This window comes from Kogia breviceps, chromosome 10, assembly GCF_026419965.1.
Source record: "Kogia breviceps isolate mKogBre1 chromosome 10, mKogBre1 haplotype 1, whole genome shotgun sequence".
Classification (NCBI taxonomy): domain Eukaryota; kingdom Metazoa; phylum Chordata; class Mammalia; order Artiodactyla; family Physeteridae; genus Kogia; species Kogia breviceps.
In genome coordinates, this window is record NC_081319.1 from 88,324,350 (window position 1) to 88,343,605 (window position 19,256).

The 19,256-nt window shown below is 42.6% G+C and overlaps 1 protein-coding gene across 2 annotated transcripts in view; it reads left to right on the plus strand.

Moving 5' to 3' along the window:
• The first annotated feature begins 9,714 nt into the window (after positions 1–9,714).
• DCDC2 (doublecortin domain containing 2) overlaps positions 9,715–19,256 on the plus strand; it is a 158,027-nt gene continuing 148,485 nt past the window's right edge. The window contains exons 1-3 of one of the 2 annotated variants that reach the window (XM_067006670.1): positions 9,715–9,792; positions 10,400–10,788; positions 15,183–15,237. In XM_067006670.1, the coding sequence (XP_066862771.1) occupies positions 10,496–10,788; positions 15,183–15,237 (348 nt within the window). In that variant the 5' untranslated portion in view covers positions 9,715–9,792; positions 10,400–10,495. Of the gene's footprint in view, positions 9,793–10,267; positions 10,789–15,182; positions 15,238–19,256 lie in introns of those variants that run through there. The other variant, XM_059077586.2, reaches the window with a different exon arrangement.

The following is a 19,256-nucleotide window of genomic DNA, read 5'->3' on the forward strand; positions in this document are numbered from 1 at the left end:
CCCTGGAATGTTGGAGACAGGCCCAATCCACATTCATTGTGTGGTTCTATTGCTCCAAATCTGAATTACAAAAGGATTAGCACAGTTTACCAACAACAAAAAAATCAACCTCAGATATGCAATACTCTAATTTTCACTTTAATGAAATCTGATAATAATCTGGAGAGGCAGTGAGCCCATCAGGGACCAGAGGACCTTGAATTCTTTGGGCTGTGGGGTCTGGGGGGAGGTATCAACTGACTACTAAGCTTTGGCTTTATTTCTTTTAAATTTATTTCCTTATATTTATTATATTAATATATTTTACATATTTATATATATAAATATAATAATATATTATATATATTATATAAATATATATAATATATTATTATATTTATATATTAATTTATTTCCTTAACGTAAATAAGATAGTTATACCTACTTACTTAATGATTATGCATATAAATAGAGAACTGGGAGGTAGAAAAACAGAACTTTGTTTGGCATAGTGAAACCATTCCAAAAGTACTGGCCAGTTTGTAGAGTCAAGCTGAAGAAGATGAGTTAACTATTTTATTAACTCAGCATCAAAGAAAATCTTGCTTCTGTTGAGGGTGACAATTTTTTTTTTGGCTAGGAAGGGACTTTTCTTTATTTTTTAACATCTTTATTGGAGTATAATTGCTTTACAATGTTGCATTAGTTTCTGTTTTATAACAAAGTGAATCAGCTATACATATACATATATCCCTATATCTCCTCCCTCTTGCGTCTCCCTCCCACCCGCCCTATTCTACCTTTCTAGGTGGTCACAAAGCACTGAGCTGATCTCCCTGTGCTATGTGGCTGCTTCCCACTAGCTATCTATTTTACATTTGGTAGTGTATATATGTACATGGCACTCTCTCATTTCGTCCCAGCTTACCCTTCCCCCTCCCCGTGTCCTTAAGTCCATTCTCTATGTCTGCGTCTTTATTCCTGTCCTGCCCCTAGGTTCTTCATAACCATATATATATATATATATATATATATATATATATATATATTTTAGATTCCATATATATGTGTTAGCATACGGTATTTGTTTTTCTCTTTCTGTCTTACTTCACTCTGTATGACAGTCTCTAGGTCCATCCACCTCACTACAAATAACTCAGTTTCGTTCCTTTTTATGACTGAGTAATATTCCATTGTATATATGTGCTACATCTTCTTTATCCATTCATCTGTCGATGGACACTTAGGTTGCTTCCTTGTCCTGGCTATTGTAAATAGAGATGCAATGAACAGTTTGGTACATAACTCTTATTGAATTATGGTTTTCTCAGGGTATATGCCCAGTAATGGGATTGCTGGGTTGTATGGTAGTTCTATTTTTAGTTTTTTAAGGAACCTCCGTACTGTTCTCCATAGTGGCTGTTTCAATTTACATTCCCACCAACAGTGCAAAAGGGTTCTCTTTTTTCCACACCCTCTCCAGCATTTATTGTTTGCAGATTTTTTGATGATGGCCATTCTGACTGATGTGAGGTGATACCTCATTGTAGTGGGTTTTTTTTTTTTGCGGTATGCGGGCCTCTCACTGTTGTGGCCTCTCCCGTTGCGGAGCACAGGCTCCGGACGCACAGGCTCAGCGGCCATGGCTCACGGGCCCAGCCGCTCCGCGGCATGTGGGATCTTCCCGGACCGGGGCACGAACCTGCGTCCCCTGCATTGGCAGGCGGACTCTCAACCACTGCGCGACCAGGGAAGCCCCAAGAGTAAAGTTTTGTGTTTAACCATCCTGTGGCATCCTCATGGACCATCTGACATATTTATTGACTCCAATGAATTTGACTGTGGTTGGAAACCTCAGGCAGTTTTTTTCTTCCTTGCCGTGAAATAATTGTCTAGAGACAAGGGAATCCTTCTGGTGGCTAGTTAAATGACTCCAGAAGGCATAGGGCATTGATAAATCCCTCTGAGGATTTCCGTAGTTTATAAGTGGCCTTATTGGCCAAAGAATCTCATTAATCATACCTCTTAAAATGGCATCTACAGAAGTGGCCTGTCTGTGAAGCAATCGTGAAGCAGATGTGATGCTGCATTTCAGAATCTCTGGATGAAACTCTCTAATACAGAGGCGTTTCTTATCTTTAAAAAACCCACACTGATATTTAAAATAGTTACTCTCTTGTCTTTTTCAACATCACTAGGTTCTATTAAATTTTTTTTGGCGTATACCTCTCTCACTTTCAGGATCTCAAACCCCGATATTTTCTCAGGTCATATCAGGCCAGTGGGTAAAACTGGTCAAAATTATTAAGGCACAGCTTGGCAGGTTCTTGCTTCCTATGAAGCGTACGTGTGCATCCCATAACTGTCCCCCTGAAACTTCCCCCAGTTACTTCGAAGAGTTCCCAGGGAGTGAGCTCTTAAGTCTGCCCAGCTTCTGCATGTTCCTTATTCCCTGCTCTAGCTCCTTTTGGTGCTATTTCCTACTGAGGCCTCTACTGCTTGTGAAGCCAGCTACTGCCACCTGTGTACTGTCGCCTCTGTGAGGTGATGCTGTCTCTTGCCAGGTCCCAGCGCCCTGGATGCTACGTTGCAGTCCGTAGGGTCCAGGGAGGCACCGCCACGGTGACTCTGCTCCCTGCACCAGAAAGCCTCTCTTCTCCATCTCCCTTCCACATTATATTTCACACACAGTATAGAAGAAGAGCTGTTTGTGCTCAATGCTTTATAGAATTTATAGTGAAATATTTATTTCAAATTTTGCTGATAGCCGCATCCAATTCCCCGTAATGAGTACATGGGGATTGGAACCTGACAGGTGAGATGCTAAACTTCAGATTGCCCCTCTCCCATGAACTAGCCTTTGTTACTGGGTTTACTTCTCTTACAGCATTTTACTTTAGGATGAGTTTTTTTTTTTTTTTTCCAGTGATGCCTTAGTTTTTCATAAAAACACATTCCTGGTGGGTCTATCTAACAGTCTGGCAGACACGCTCAGACATACATGAATACTGTAGGGGACATAGTGGAGACCTGAGCTAGGACAGCTTCCCTCCTTTACCCTTTTCCTCCCTTCCTTCCTTCCCTCCTTCTCTCCTACTCCCTTTTCTCTCTTTTTACACACACACACAATATTCATTTGCTAGACTATATGCCAGGCAGTGTTCTCAGTACTTCATATAGAGCAGTGACAGATCCGACAATGTCCCACTCTCCTGGACATTCTACAGAGTGGCAAGTGCCACAAACAAGAAACAGAACAGGGTGTTGTGACCTACAGTGACTAGGGGACACTTTACATAAGGTTATTAGGGAAGGCCTTTCTGATGAGGTAAACATTCAGCTGAGAGCTGAATGACAAGAAGGACTCAACCTGGTACTTAAGCATTCCATTCAGAGAAAATGGCAGTGCTTATACCTTTATTTACATTATATTATATGTTATACTCTGCCTTAGAGAGAGAGCATCCCTTGCCCCTAAAGATGTACGAAGTGGGACTTTACACTGAACCCACCCCTGGTTGACTTGTTCCACTTGCCCAGGTATCATGTTAGGGTCTGTCTTGATGTTGGGGTCACCCACATGAGTGACCCTGTCTCACAGGGCCCTCAGCTGGAGGGATCCTCCGTAGACCCCTCTCGGGGTACAGCCGTATTCCCAACTCACCACACACTCCAACGCGGCCTCTGGGCATATGGTTTTCAGGGTTTCTAACCTCATTCCACAGGGAGGGGAGCTTCAGGGAAATCCCAGCCCAGGTTTAGGATCACAGTGAGGAGAAGGCAGTGGAAGCCCGCATCCTCCTTATTCTCAGGGAATTCCAGGTTCCACATAGTTAAGCCCTAGAAGATGAAGAGTAGGGATTTCTCCAGTCACCGTGGGGCATTTCTGATAGCGCAGGAGCATAAAACCTGGATTCCTCAAGATGGCTAAGGGGGACTTCCCTGGTGGCTCCGTGGGTGAGAGTCTGCCTGCCGATGCAGAGGACACAGGTTCGAGCCCTGGTCTGGCAGGATCCCACATGCCGCGGAGCAACTAGGCCCGTGAGCCACAACTACTGAGCCTGCGCGTCTGGAGCCTGTGCTCCGCAACGGGAGAGGCCGCGATAGTGAGAGGCCCGCGCACCTCGATGAAGAGTGGTCCCCGCTCTCCGCAACTAGAGAAAAAGCCCTCTCACCTAAACGAAGACCCAACACAGCCAAAATAAATAAATAAACATTAAAAAAAAAAAAAAAAAAAAAGATGGCTAAGGGACTCAGGAGGCTCTCGCATGCCCAAGGGGGTCAGGTTCTCCCTTTCAGCTCCTCAGAGGGGAGGGACATTGGTCACCACAGGCTGGGCCTCCTCGGGCGGCCTCTGGTTTTAGCTGGCTTCCGGGGCCCTCTCTGCTGGGTCTCCGCCATCCAGCCTCACTGTCTTTCACCACAGGCTCCCCCAGCAGACACAGGCCTCCCATTGTCTCCTGAGCCAGGCCTGGGTCAGAGACGGCTATTTGCCTTTTGGGTTCTTCCCAGGCTTATTCCTCCATAGTGTCTTTGCTCACCATCCTTTCCTCATGAAGCCTCCTTTAATTTCTCCTCCATCTCTTTGCTGTATCACATCCAATCAATGCTTCAAGGCCCACCTCCTCTGGGGGGCCCTACCCAGTTGCTGTTGCTCCCATTAATCTCTCCTTTGCTGAATGCCCACAAGCATTCCAATTCTTCCTCTCCCTCCCTCCCCACTTCTTCTCCCTTCTCTTACTTCCCTCCCTCTCCTCCTTCCTTCTAAATAAGAATTAGCTTATTTATCCCAACTCTTTTTTGGGAAAAAACCCTAAATTTTGAATATATAACAAAATATTTATAAGGTATATGAGGGATAGAAAATATGAACAATAATACAAAGACATGTGTGCACCACACCCTCACCCCCACCAGTCCAAGAATGAGATATTACCATTTTCCTAACGATAGATCATAATGCTCCTGCCAGATCCCATCCCCTGTATCCCCCACCCCACCCCCCATGCCAACAGGTAACCACTAATCTGAATGTTGTGTCTATCACTCTCCCTTACTCTTCTTTATAGTTTTACCATTTTGGATCCTTCAACAGTGAATTCTTTAGTTCCGCATGCGTTTGAATTTTATACTAGTAAAAATATACTATATTTATTCTTCTGTGCCTTGCTTTTTTGACTCAGCATTATGTTTGTGGATAGTCTTTCATGTTGGTACATGTTGGTGTATGCTGTTGAGTTCATTTTCACTGCTGTATAGGGTGTTCTACTGTCTGTTATCTATTTATTTATCCATTCTATCGTTCTTCCACATTTGGATTGTCTCTTTTCTTAATATGAGACATACTTCTACACACTTTCTTGTAGATGTCTCTTGATGAACCATGTGCAGTAGTTTTTCTAGGGTATTTACAAAGTAGAAGAAATGCTGTTTCTAAGTGGTTGTTCTAAGTTATAGTCTCACCAGTGGTGGATGACAGTTCCTGTTGCTTTCCATCCTCGATGACTTTGGTTTGTCATATCTTAATTTTTGCCAATCTGGGGGCAAAATCTTGGAGGTTTTAATTAGAATTTCTCTGATTTCTAATGAAAGCTAAACATCTTTTCATATGTTTATTGCTAATTTAGATTTCCTCCTTTGTTAAGAGGCTGTCTGAATCTTTTGCCCATTTAAAAAGTTGAGGGCTTCCCTGGTGGCGCAGTGGTTGAGAATCCGCCTGCCGATGCAGGGAACACGGGTTCGTGCCCCGGTCCGGGAAGATCCCACATGCCGCGGAGCGGCTGGGCCTGTGAGCCATGGCCGCTGAGCCTGAGCGTCCGGAGCCTGTGCTCCGCAAAGGGAGAGGCCACAGTGGTGGGAGGCCCGCGTACCACAAAAATAAATAAATAAATAAAAATAAATAAAAAGTAAAAAGTTGAGTTAGGGTGTTTTTCTTTACCTTTTTGGATACTGAATAGTTCATATATTCTCAGTAAGTAGTCCTTTATTGGTTATATATTTTATAAATATCACCTCCTAGTTTGTGGCTTTCTTTCTCTGTTTTTGGTTTCTTTCTTTGAACATAAATTCTTAATTTTAATCTATAGTTATTTATTTATTTATGTTTGGCTGCGCTGTACAGCATGCAGGATCTTAGTTCCCTGACCAGGGATCGAACCCATGCCCCCTGCAGTGGAAGCACAGAGTCTCAACCACTGGACCGCCAGGGGAGTCCCCTTAATCCATATTAAATCCAAAATCATAATCATCTGATTTTCTCCCTTAATCTATAACATGTGGAATTAAATTAATGGCTCTTTCTAATGTCAAACCAATTTTGCTTTCCTGGCATAAATCCAATTTAGTTATAGTATATCTTCATGGTTATTATTTCCTAGTATTTAGCTTAGAATTTTTGCATTTATGTAATTTTCATTTTATATTGTTCTTGCAAGATTTTGGTATAAAAGTTATGCTAGCTTCTGAAAGATTTGACATTAGACTGAAATTATAGTTCCTTAAATGTTTGGCAGAAGTCACCAGTGAAATCGCCAGTGAAGTCATTTGGGTCCTGTTAGTTGTTTTTGTTTTAATCAGATTTGGTAAGTTATTTATGTTTAAGACTATGTCCATTTCATTCTTTTTCAAGTTTATTGGCATAAAGTTGTACATGGTATCAATCTTATTATCTTTTAAAGGTCTGTGGCATATATAGTATGTCCCACCTTTTCCTTTTTTGCCATTGTTCTTTATTCTATCATTCTTTTATTTTTAAATTTTTATTTATTTATTTATTTATTTTGCGGTACGCGGGCCTCTCACTGCTGTGGCCGCTCCCGTTGCGGAGCACAGACTCCGGACGCGCAGGCTCAGCGGCCATGCATCGGCAGGCGGACTCTCAACCACTGCGCCACCAGGGAAACCCTCTATCATTCTTTTAATTAATGTCACCAGAGTTCTGTTGATTTTATAAATCTTTTCAAAGAACCAACATTTGGCTTTGTTGATCATCTTTTCTTAATCCAGCTGTCTGTTGGTGGACACTTGGGTTGCTTCTAGAGCGTTACTGTATACAATGCTGCTGTGAACATTGGGGTGCGTGTATCTTTCGAATTAGTGTTTTTTTTAGTGTTTTGAGAAATCTCCATACTGTTTTCTCCAGTGGCTGCACCAATTTACTTTCCTACCAACAATGGACAAGGGGTCCCTTTTCTCCACATCCTCACCAACATTTGTTATTTGTAGTCTTTTCTTTTTTTTTTTGCGGTACGCGGGCCTCTCACTGTTGTGGCCTCTCGTGTTGCGGAGCACAGGCACCAGATGCACAGGCTCAGCGGCCATGGCTCATGGGCCCAGCCGCTCCACGGCATGTGGGATCCTCCTGGACGGGGCACAAATCCATGTCCCTTGCATCGGCAGGTGGACTCCCAACCACTGCACCACCAGGGAAGCCCTATTTGTGGTCTTTTTAATGATAACCATGATCAGTGTTTATCTAACTTTTCTATCTTCTGAAATCCTTTTCCCTTTGCTGTGTTGGGATTCTGTATAACAGAGAAGAGCTCTAACACAAATTCAGCAAGCAAAAGGAGCAGAGAGTAAGACTGCAAATATATGACTATTTCTGTTGTTGTTTCTCCGCCATAGTTAAATATAGTTAAGCCTGGTGTGCAGGCTTCTCATTGTGGTGGCTTCTCTTGTGGAGCACGGGCTCTAGGTGCGAGGGTTTCAGTAATTGTGGCACACAGGCTCAGTAGTTGTGGCACACAGGCTCAGTAGTTGTGGCACACGGGCTTAGCTGCTCCACGGCATGTGGGATCCTCCCGGACCAGGGCTTGAACCGTGTCCCCTGCATTGGCAGGCGGATTCTTAACCACTGCGCCACCAGGGAAGCCCTGACTCAATTGTTATATTTCCAGGCATTTTAAACATGGTCATTGCGTAAATATACAATTAAATAAATTACATTAAAAATAAAGATAATAACGACTCAAAACTCATCACCACCTCCATTTTACTATTATTTCTGAGGTTATATATCTATTGTATCTGAATGGTGGAAATACCATACATGCTAGTGCACATCTCATGCTTTCAGTGATGTCAGATTGGAGCTGGAAATTGGCCTTGTTTGCACTATTTACAAAAGTTGGCAAGTGCTGTGAATCAAGGCTTTCCCCACCCTGCAAACCAGTAGTTGAACATTTATCACCCTATCACTGTCTAAGAGGCAAATGGATAAATGAGTCTGGGCTCAGGAGACAAATCTGGACTGGAGACAGTGTTGGGGGAGGCATCAGAATACAGATACGGGGCTGCTTCATGGGCTGATGACAAGGCTTCACACTCAGAAGATCCTCATGCTTAGTTTATTGTTCTGTGGCCACCATCTTGAAATTTGTAATTTTTGAACAAGAGGCCACATGTTTTTATTTTGTTCTGGGCTGCTATGGGTATGGATGGTAGGGAGGTTTAGGTGGTCTGGGGGTGGCTTGATTTACTGCCTTTCATCCCTCAAAACAGGTTTTCTGTCCTATTCACCTACTTGTTAGCACATCCCCACAGATATTTTCCCCATCCATTCCCTCAACTTGTGTATTCTTCACAACCAGCTCACAAAATTTCCTTCTTCTATTTCCCCTCTTTATTGTTCTCTCCTCTTTAGTCTTCTTTTGAAGACTGTTAACTTTGAAGGCATTGATGTATTAAGTAACTTTAATAATAACACTTCTGCCCCAGATTGCAATGTCCCATACATTCATCTCTCAGATTGGCATGGCATGGTGCTTAAGGTGGTCCTGGAATCACAGAAAACTGGGTCTTTTTCCCACACGACCTGAGGTGAATTTCTTCTGTTTCTCTATGCCTCAGTTTCCTCATCTGAGGAGAGAGTATTTATTTACCCCTGAAGGCTGTGAACAATAAATTAGATAATCTAAAGTGCTTAATACAATGCACATGGTAAGTGTTCAGTTAATGGTAGTTATTAACTACCATTATGGTAGTTAACTACCATAATGGTAGTTTTTATATTAACATTATGTTTATTCATAGATGAAGAATTAGGAACAGCCGTAATGAAATTTGCACCTGACACATAGTAGGGACGTCTTAGGAGGAACAAAGGGAACACTGGGAGGGATGAGCTGGAAGATTTCAACTTTTTAAAGAGAATTTTCCTGCTTCCATAATATGTGTCCCAGAGTAGCTTGGACAAAGCACCTCTTCACTGAAGTTCTCAAAGCTCCTCTCCCCCATATTACCGTACACCGATCCAATCTATACAAGCAGCATGGATGTGGGCTCTTGGGCACCGAGAGCCACTTAAGACTTCTTGAGGCAACCTTATCTCCGCATACAGCTACGCATATGGTAGGCACTTCAAAATATTAGATTTTTATTATCTCTTGGGGGATATGCCGCTGTATCCCCCAACTTTTAACACAGCGCCTGGCACCCAGTAGGCGTCCATTTATAGAGTGACTGCATGATAATAACTCCCAGGCTTCCCCTTCTTCCCCGCAAAACACTCACTTCTAGAGTCTCTGCCGGAGGCTGCAGGCAAAGCCCGAGGGATCCAGGAGCGCGCCAGGCCTAGTTCTTTGATTCCGCGCCCTGCGCGTGGCTGCAGTTGCTATGGAAACGGCGAGAAATAACTCCGTTCCCCCCGCCGCCCCGGGTGAGGGAGGCCGGCAGAGGCAACGGCAGCTAGAGGAACAGCGGGAGCGACGCGCCGCCGCCGCCGACTTCACCGCGGCGCCCCTGCCCCACCCCCGCCCCGCCCGGCCCGGCCCGGCCCGAGCCGCCCCTCCCCGCACTGGGCCTCGGGCGTCGGTAGGTACTGCGGCCGCGGGCGCCTCCCGGGACCCCACCCACTACCCCTCCGCCTTGGGACTCGATTGCCTGCCTCTGCCCTATGTGTTCAAACGATGCCCATGGGAGCTTCGCTGCGGGGCGGTGCAGGTCATCTGGGGAGGGTGGAGGGGTCTGGGAAACTCTTTTAATGCACTTTAGGCATTTACTTCTCGGCAAAGAAAAATCTGGGCAATTCCAGACGGAAACCTAATTACTTTGGGAACAAACAGAAGATTGAGAGGGGAGAGAGCCAGGCGAAGAAAGAAGTTTCATCACATTTATAATTTTATAATTTGTGTGTGTGTGTGTGTGTGTGTGTGTGTTCCCACCTCCCTCCCGGGCGCACGAAGTTTGCCCGTTTCAAGCCCCCCGCGCGCTTCCTGTGCAGAGGTGGTTACACCTCGATTCTGCCGGTAGCGAGCGAAACAGGTGTCGTGCCTGCACCGCGATTGCTGATTGGCTGTGCAGACTCTGGTGAAATACTTGAACGTGTCCCGCAGCTGCAGGGTCTTCGCGGGGTGAACGCCGGGCGTACGCAGTTGCTTCGCCTTTACCCGTGAGCTTGTCTGTTGCCCGTTCGTTTCAGGACGCGACCCGGCGCCGCGAGTGCCGTGAGGCCGGCTGGGGCAGCGGAGGTGCCTCCCCGCTGAGAAGCGAGCCGGAGCGGCGTCCCGTGGGGAAGATGAGCGGCACTGGCGCCAGGTCCAGCCACCTGTCTCAGCCGGTCGTGAAGAGCGTGCTGGTGTACCGCAACGGGGACCCCTTCTTCGCGGGGCGCCGCTTCGTCTTCCACGAGAAAAAGGTGTCCAGCTTCGACGTCTTCCTCAAGGAGGTGACGGGAGGCGTTCAGGCGCCCTTTGGGGCCGTCAGGAACATCTACACCCCGCGGACCGGGCACCGCATCCGGAAGCTAGACCAGATCCAGACCGGGGGCAACTACGTGGCTGGGGGCCAGGAAGCCTTCAAGAAACTCAAGTGAGTCCTTCTATCCCCACCGCCCGTCATTTCAGAGGGTTCTAAGGTGGAATGGAATAACCCCCGCCTCACCCCACACCTCGGTACGCTCAGGGGCTGTGACTGTGCGGGTTGATGCCTCTCAAGGCTCCCGCTGCGGCTGGGGTCAGAGGTTAAAAGTGTGATTGGGAAAGAAAGTTCACGTACGGAGCAGTACGAACAGACTTTAAAAGTGTGTAGAAGGAGCGGGAATCAAAAAAAAAAAAAAAAAAGTATTCCGTGACTAGCTATTTGGAAAGCGTTAACACAAAAGTCATGTTAGATATTTGGCGTTTTCAGTTCTGCTTTTTCTCTTTCCACTTTTGCTTGGAACCTGTCATTTTATTTCATTTTAATTTTTGTTGGAGTATAGTTGATTTACAATGTTGGAGCCTATCATTTGAGTTTAAATAAAGACTTCTTAAAAATCACTTGGAAGTATTGTCACCCGTGAAGAAAAGTGCTTTCAACCTTTCAGTTCCAAGTAGAAATGACCACACCCCACTTTGTGACCCTCCTCCCACCTCCTGCACGTTTATGTTATTTCCTTAATGCTTGGAAAAGTTTACTGGCTTACTGTATTTGTCTACATGTCTGTCACCAGGTACTTGATGGTTAAACCTTCAAGGACAGAGGTCGTTAGTGGTGCTTATCCCCAGTTCCTGGCAGGGCGCTCACTTATTGTGGGCGTTCAGTGAATCAGCAAACTGTGCTTAGGTCTCTGAAGGGAACAAAGACAGGACTCCTTGTGTTTTGGAGTTCACAATCTAACAGGAGACAGACTACATGCACACCAATAATTTTAATGCAAAGTACAAAAGAATGAGTGCAATTAGAAAGATAGTTAAAGTTATATGGGAGTTGAGAGAAATTATTCCTCTTGGGGGTGGGTACTGTAGGACAGGTAGAATTTAATATTCCATAGGGTTATTTTTTAATAGCTTTACTGAGATATATTTCACAAAGCATAAACCACAGTGGTTTTTATTATATTCGTAGAGTTTTGCCGCCATCACCACAAGCTAATATTAGAACATTTCCATCACTCCAAAAAGAAACCCTGTACCTTCCCAGTTTCCCCTTCTCCCCATGCTCTAGTAACCACTAATCAGTAATGGTTAGTTTCTCTGTCTCTATGGATTTGTCTATTCTGGACATTTTATATACAGGCATACCTCGGAGATATTTCAAGTTCTGATCCACACCACTGCAATAAAGTGAATATTGCAATAAAGCAAGTCACAGGAGGTTTTTGGTTTCCCAGTGTATATAAAAGTTATGTTTACACTATGCTGTAGTCTATTATGTATGCAATAATAACATTATGTCTAAAAAAAAGTACATGCCTTATTTTAAAAATACTTTATTGCTAAAAAATGCTAATCATCCTTTGAGCCCTTAGCAAGTCATAGTAGTAACATCAAAGATCACTGATCACAGATTACCATAACAAATATAATATAATGAACAAGTGTGAAATATTGCAAGAATTACCAAAATGTGACGCAGAGACATGAAGTGAGCAAATGCTGTTGGAAAAAATGGCGCTGATAGATTTGCTCCTTGCAGGGTGGCCACAAACCTGATTCAATTTGTAAAAAAATGTGATATCTGTTAAGTGCAATAAAATGAGGTATGCCTGTAAAAGGGACCATACAATATATCACCTTTTGTGTTTCTGTCTTCTTTCACTTAACATAATGTTTTCAAGGCTTGTCATGTTATAGTATGTATCAGTACTTCATTCTTTTTTTGTTGAATAATATTCCATGATATGGCTATACCATGTTGTGTTTATCTGTTAATCAGTTGATGGATATTTGGATTGCTTCACTTTTGGCTAATATGAATAATGCTGCTATGAACATTTTCATTTCTCTTTGGGTATATACAAGTTTTCATTATTTGGGTATGTATAAGTTTTCATTTCTCTTTGGGTATATACCTAGGAGTGGAATTGCTGGATTGTATGGTAAGTCTGTATTCCATCGGTTTTTTTTTTTCCCCCCATGGTTTTTAATATAATATTTTAATTAAAATTTAGCTTGGGCCTCAGGATGGGAAAAAAAAAACCTTTACCATGAAATCTATGCTTGTGAGTTCTGATTGTGTCGAACTATTTTCCCAAGTATCACTGAAGTTATCTAATATCATCCTAGTTTGTGTAAGTTTGTTTAAATTGAGTTCTAGGTGTTCTGCTTTTTTGTTATGCCAGATGTTCTTTTTATGGGAGGTGAGGGATACATTTGGATTTAGTTTCCCTTCCCTGAGACCTCCTTTAGTATACTTTGTCTAACTTCCTTAGAAAAGAGCCAAATGAAACTCTACTTCAAAATAACTTAGAACTTAAAGCTGAGAGTCAGGAGACGTGTGTTCGAACTGTTTATTAACTCTGCATCCTTGTGCAATTCACTTGACACAGCTAGTCAGTTTCCTAACGCAGAAAAGGAACATAACCATTCCTACCTCACAGTCTTGTTGTAGAAAGTAAATGGTATAGATGTGAATATGTTTTGTAAACAACGAAGTGTTATAAATGCAAAGCATCTCTGTGTCCAGTTCCTTTCATCATATACTTCGTTAATTTTTAAAATTAAATAATTTTCATATGAAGCAATTTCATGGGAATGTAAATCTGCAATTCCGGACTCACTTTAATAATTAGTATTCTCTTTTGTTTATTTAGTGCTACCAACTCAAAAGATAAAAACAGGTACAGTTCCAAACCAAATAGAAAGTGCACTTCAAATCACTCTTTATATATATACATATATATGTATATGTATATATATGTATACATATATATATAAATAAAAGAGATTTGCATGGTTATTTTTGCTTTTAACTCACACACAAAAACGCTGATTTTGTTATAACAGTGTCCATGGTTAATTTTCCATGCTGACATATGAATATTTGTTTGTGTTAAAGTGGTAGTATCTATGGTTATAATGTTAGAAGCCAAGAAGATTTAAATGCTGAATATATTCGAAGCTTTGCAGTTTTAAGTTTACAAAGCAAATGAAGAAACTGGCAGAACAAAAGAAAGCCCAAAAGATATTGAGGATAATTCATGCCATGTAGACCCTAATTGATGTTGGGGAAGATCGCAATGGTGGAAAAATATTTTTCAAATGAAAATGATCAACTTTGTTCTTGCATATCTTTTATTCATGTTTCTTCTAATGTTTTTGAAACGGTGATTAAACTTCAGGTAGCTATTACACCTTTATTTTATAGCAGAGAATTCTAGAGATTGTTATTTTCCCCAGAGTTTTCCTTATGCATTTTGGGACATTGACTCTACTACATGTGGATCTGAAATCACTTTCCCGCACATAACAATTAGAATGTTTTATTGTTATGTCAGAAATCAGTCCCTGAAGATTTCTGAAAAACCTGTTTTAATGTTAAGCAGAGGGAGAATTTTCACTGTCTTGTATAATATTGTTTATGTAAGAGAACTACATGATAATTTCCAGAGGTATGGATTAAGTAAAGCGTTCTATCCAAAAAACAACAAAATAAAACAGCCAAAATTAATCCAATATGAACTTTTTTGGCAACTCAGCAATTATGGTAGCTGAGGTAGAGAATGTATCTATCTTTCTATCTGTGGTTATAAATTAAATCCTAGATTTATATTTATATTTAATATTAAAACATTTATTTAGCACCTTCTATGTATGAAGCACAGTGGAATGAGATCACAGTGATGGACAGATAGCTTGAAGTGGACAAAGTATAAAGTTTTTAGGTTGTGCTTATGCTATAGCTAAAGAATGATCACTAGTTAATATATATAGCAAATAGTAATGGAAGAATAGGGGTCTCCAGAGGTTAACTAGTTTACCCATCTGTATTTTAGCCGAACCAGTGCCTAAATCATCCGTCCCACGTGGCTGAGCATTTCTGGATCATTAAAGTGCTTTCCTAGGAAAAAAGATTTCCCAGCTTTTCAGAGTTGTTACTCTAAGGCATGGGATCAGTACTACTTTCTTTGGCCTAAAGTCTGTGATTAATAGAACTAACTGTTAAGCAGCTTTATACACAAACCACTCTTTATATCAAAATTGATATAAAAATAAGAAATACCAGATATATAGTAAGTAGCTGACCATTGTGGGGAAAAATGTTCCCCAATGGAAGTATGTATTTCTAAGACTTCAATTTCATTGAAGTTTAGCGTGGACATGTGTCAGCCCTGAAAGCAGTTCCTGTTATAATGGCTTTTAATCAGTAGCTATTGATTTTTGCTTTAGGCTTAAGTATTTCCTACGGCTAGCTTTACTTTTTAATAATTTTTAAAAAGACAATTTACATAGCTGATTCAAAAGTAATAAAAGAAGCCCTTATTGTTTTTTTTTTCCCCCCAGTTACTTGGACATAGGAGAAATCAAGAAAAGACCAATGGAAGTTGTGAATACAGAGGTAATGCAAATAATAGTAACAATGCTGCTCTGTGTTTCTTATGGTATGTCTTAGAGATTTGGATGACATTCTAATCGAGATAAATTGTCTAATGTATATAAACAGGACATTAGATGTCTTAAGGCAAAGATAGATAACCCTTTCTGTGGATCATTATCAGAAACAAACAGACCGAGTAGGTGTCCTCAGATGTGTAGGACTAAACACAACATGCTCTTATTCTCCCATTTCCTGGCTGCGTGTTCTCTGGTTGAAACCCATAGGAATTTTCCCTGTCAAGTGAGAAGAGATTCTGAGCACCGTGATATCAACCTTTGCCAAAGCTACATCCCCTGTCCTGACTTGCTTCTGACAGTCCAATGTCTGAAATGGCCAGGATCACTCTGACTGGCCCTGAGACTTTCAAAGGAGCCTGTTAAGACTTCCTGTGATGTCAGGAAAACACCTCCGTGTTAACTTGCATTAAAGTACCACCACTTGAGCGCGGTCACCAGAAGCTTGCGTGAAGACTGGCAATGAGTCTTGTGACATAGATATTCCTTCCACTATGTTCCACATAGCATCTGGATCCCTAGTGGAATCATCTCTAGTGGGTATTCTGTAGGATGTATTCCTTAGTTTATGGATGAAAAAACAGATTAAAAACAAAATTAAGGCAACAGCCTTAAACGTCCCAGTGAGACAGGGAAAATGATAGTTAAACCCGGATTGGGATTCTGTTCACCAGCCAGACTTGCCCTCCTCCCATCTGGACCCCAAAGAGTCAAGTGCTCCCAGTGGGTGTGTCCTGCAGTGAAGAAATGACTAACAGGAAAAGGAGTTTTTCCTCATTTGTAGTGCAGAGCCCCAGGGAGACTCCTCGGCTCTGGCCATTTCCTCACGTGTTGGGTTTATGCCCCAACAGAATCAAATTGGTCTCTCTAGGAAAAAAAAAAACAAAACACTGCGTAAGAAAAAATTTTAATTGTGCAGTATTTTTAATAACGCGAGGTTAAATTCATTATTCAAATAATTTGTGGGGAAACGTGGTAATCCCAGACATTATTTAAAATAATATTGTTTGTATTTTTGATTTTCAATGTAAGAAAAGTTGATTGTTTATGAAAGTGATAAGATTTATAGCTTAACGTAGACAAAAATATAAATTTTTCAGGTGGTGCTTATGTTACAGGTAAAGAATGACTGTGAGTTCATATCTGTAGCACGTAGTAAGAAAAGACATTAGTGTATTAGTTCTGGATATAGTATTGTTTGAAGGACACACAATCGCTTGAAGTAAGTTATCAATACCTTGCTTGAAGTTAGTGACTGAAGCTGAATTTCTGCTGTAGGATTTGAAATGTGTGAATTCCCCCCAAAATTATGAGTGTATATTTACTCTGGATTCCAGTGTCTTTGTTGAAGACATTGGGTCTGGCAAATTGCAAGAGGTGTGCAAAAAATTTTGGGAATATACTTAAAAAAAAAGATTATCCTTAACAAAAGAAGCATTCACAAGGACTCTAGTGAATTTAATTTGCTAATTGTTCTTCCGCTTTGGAGCCGTAACTGTTGATTTCTCTTTACATGGGGCCTGTGCACGGGCCACACAGACAAGGTTCTGATTTATGAATGCACGTCTTACCTGTGACAAATCCACCCCTTATCTCCAACTAGAAGACAGCATCTCTCCCTCTTCTAGAACACTGTATCTCTCCCACTTCTTACTGGTGATTCCTGCCCCTTCTTGTTTGCTCTAACTGCATGGGTCCTGCTGTAGCCTTTCATTTCTTCTCAGCCCTTCCCCTCGCGGTCTTCCAAAGGGGGTCATTTTGGGGATGCAGAGCAGGTGGGAAGAGGTGGTGAGAAGCTGTTCTGTCTGTCCGTGACCTTCAGCACTTTCCCTCACCCACCCAAGCCCCACTCTCCCACTTTTGTCCCCCTCAACCTTCCCTCCTGGCCACGCTGCGGCATGCAGAATCTTAGTCCCCCAACCAGGCATCAAACCCGCGCCCCTTGCAGTGGAAGTGCGGAGTCCTAACTACTGGACCAGGGAAGTCCCTTGCATTTCCAGTCTTGATCTTCCACAGACACCCTCCTCCCCAAAGTCCACACCATGACCACACGCAAAGCCTGCTTTGAGCCAGGGGACCCCTGTTTTCATTGCCAGCAAGGGAGAGTTTTGGGTTCCGGGCATCCAAGATAGGAACTCTGAATGCATGTGCCCATAGAGATACCACTTTCACTGTTGGTTCTGCAGTCTTATTGATGCTGTTTTAGGTGGAGCACAACTCAGAAAGGCTTTTGCAGGCTGAGCCGAGAGCCACACTTTTGTGTGTGTGATTCTTACTGGGCAGAAATACCTCTCTCTTTTTCACAAGTGATCAACCGTCAGACTTTCAGAATTCCACAAGTTTACGTTAGAGGACAATCTATGTTCAAAATTTGAGAACAAACTTGACAGACACTGGCCTTTCACAATATTATAGATTTTAGTTTCTTGATCTAAGGTGGTGACTTCCTTTCAACATTTGTGTCTGCTGAGAAAAGAGTGCCCACCTGGTCAAATACTGTTGATGACTGCTATTCTTTGGAGGAAGATAACACATCTTTCTCTCAATCACAGGGAGGGATTCCCAGAAATAATTTTGAAGTGGGAACATAAATACATAGAATTGGAGAGTTTAGAGTCGTTTCAGAGAAGAAGATTCAATGCAGGCGTAGCACAAACAATGTCTATTCAAAGATGTTTCAATATGAAGAGTTAGTAAAATTACCTATTCATCAAAACTGGGGGCATTGCCCTCAAATCTGACATATTTCATATGTTTAAGTTTTCAGTGTTGGGGTTACCTAATAAAAGTCACCACATGGAGGTAGATGATTCCATTTTTCTAATTGCTTGAAGCATTTTCTGATTATTCACAGTGCACGTTATAACAGAAGGACTTTTGCCGTTTGTTGGGGTCTTGTAGGACGTGTGGTGTTGGGTCCCACAGCTGTGGCTGGGTTTTCGCATGTGGTGGGAAACCCAGCCAGTGGGTGCTGGGGGTCAGCAGCATTCCTTTCCTCCTCCCGGAGCACCTCCCACCCAAGTCCATAATACAGTTTGCTTGTTCTTTAGACAGTGAACAGTTTAGACACAGTGGTATCCACTTGCTGACTGCAGGTCACATGAGAATGGCCATGTCATCTTGACATTCCAGGTTCTGCTGTGGTTTCTGTCATTGCCCTTCTGTGCCATGAAACTCATCTTTGAAGAGACGCTGAAAGGACAGCTAGTCCTATTCTTCTTCTTTGTAGCCATGTCATCAGGACAGACAAAGGCAGAACTCGAATGCACCTGTTCCACTAACCTGAAAGAAGTACGTGGTCTTATGTGGCCAACACTTTTTGCAGCAGGAGGAAGGGGGAGGGGAAGTGGAGGAAAGACAGAGGAGAAAAAGGAGATGGGAGAAAGAAAAGCAAAATGGTGACTGTGGTTTGCACCTGCTCCAATGTTGGGCTGCGCTGTGGGCTCTGAGCCCTTCCTTACCTCTCGACACCAGGTCTTGCTTTTAATAACATCCAGATAAAGAGACCTTCTAGGCCCCCCTTGGACTCCTGCCTCTATTCCCCAGTCATTGTGTTGAGCTGTATTTTCATCTTTCTTCCCGCTTTCCCCGCATCGGTGGTGGTTTTAATAAAGACAGTGTTCTCGTCTTCTGACCTTGGTAGTTCATCTCCTTATTTTTGTCTTCCCAGTCCTCTCTCTGCTTCCTTTCCCCCCTCCTCTCTGCCCAGTTGCAGATCTCATTCTATGTTTCCATGTTCCAAGTCCACTCACCAGCTTCTTCCTTTCCCCTCTCAGGGAAGCCGTCTATGGAGCCCTCTGTCCTCACGCACCGGGAGCCTCTGATCCGCATGTGGGATACCTTTCCTCTTGCTTACGAGCCCGCATTGTGCTTTTACCCTTTCCCTTTAACTGAAGGAGGGTCTTCTTATTTTTCTGCTTTATCCACTTTGTTTTCACAAGATTGAACACCCATACTGTGCAGCAT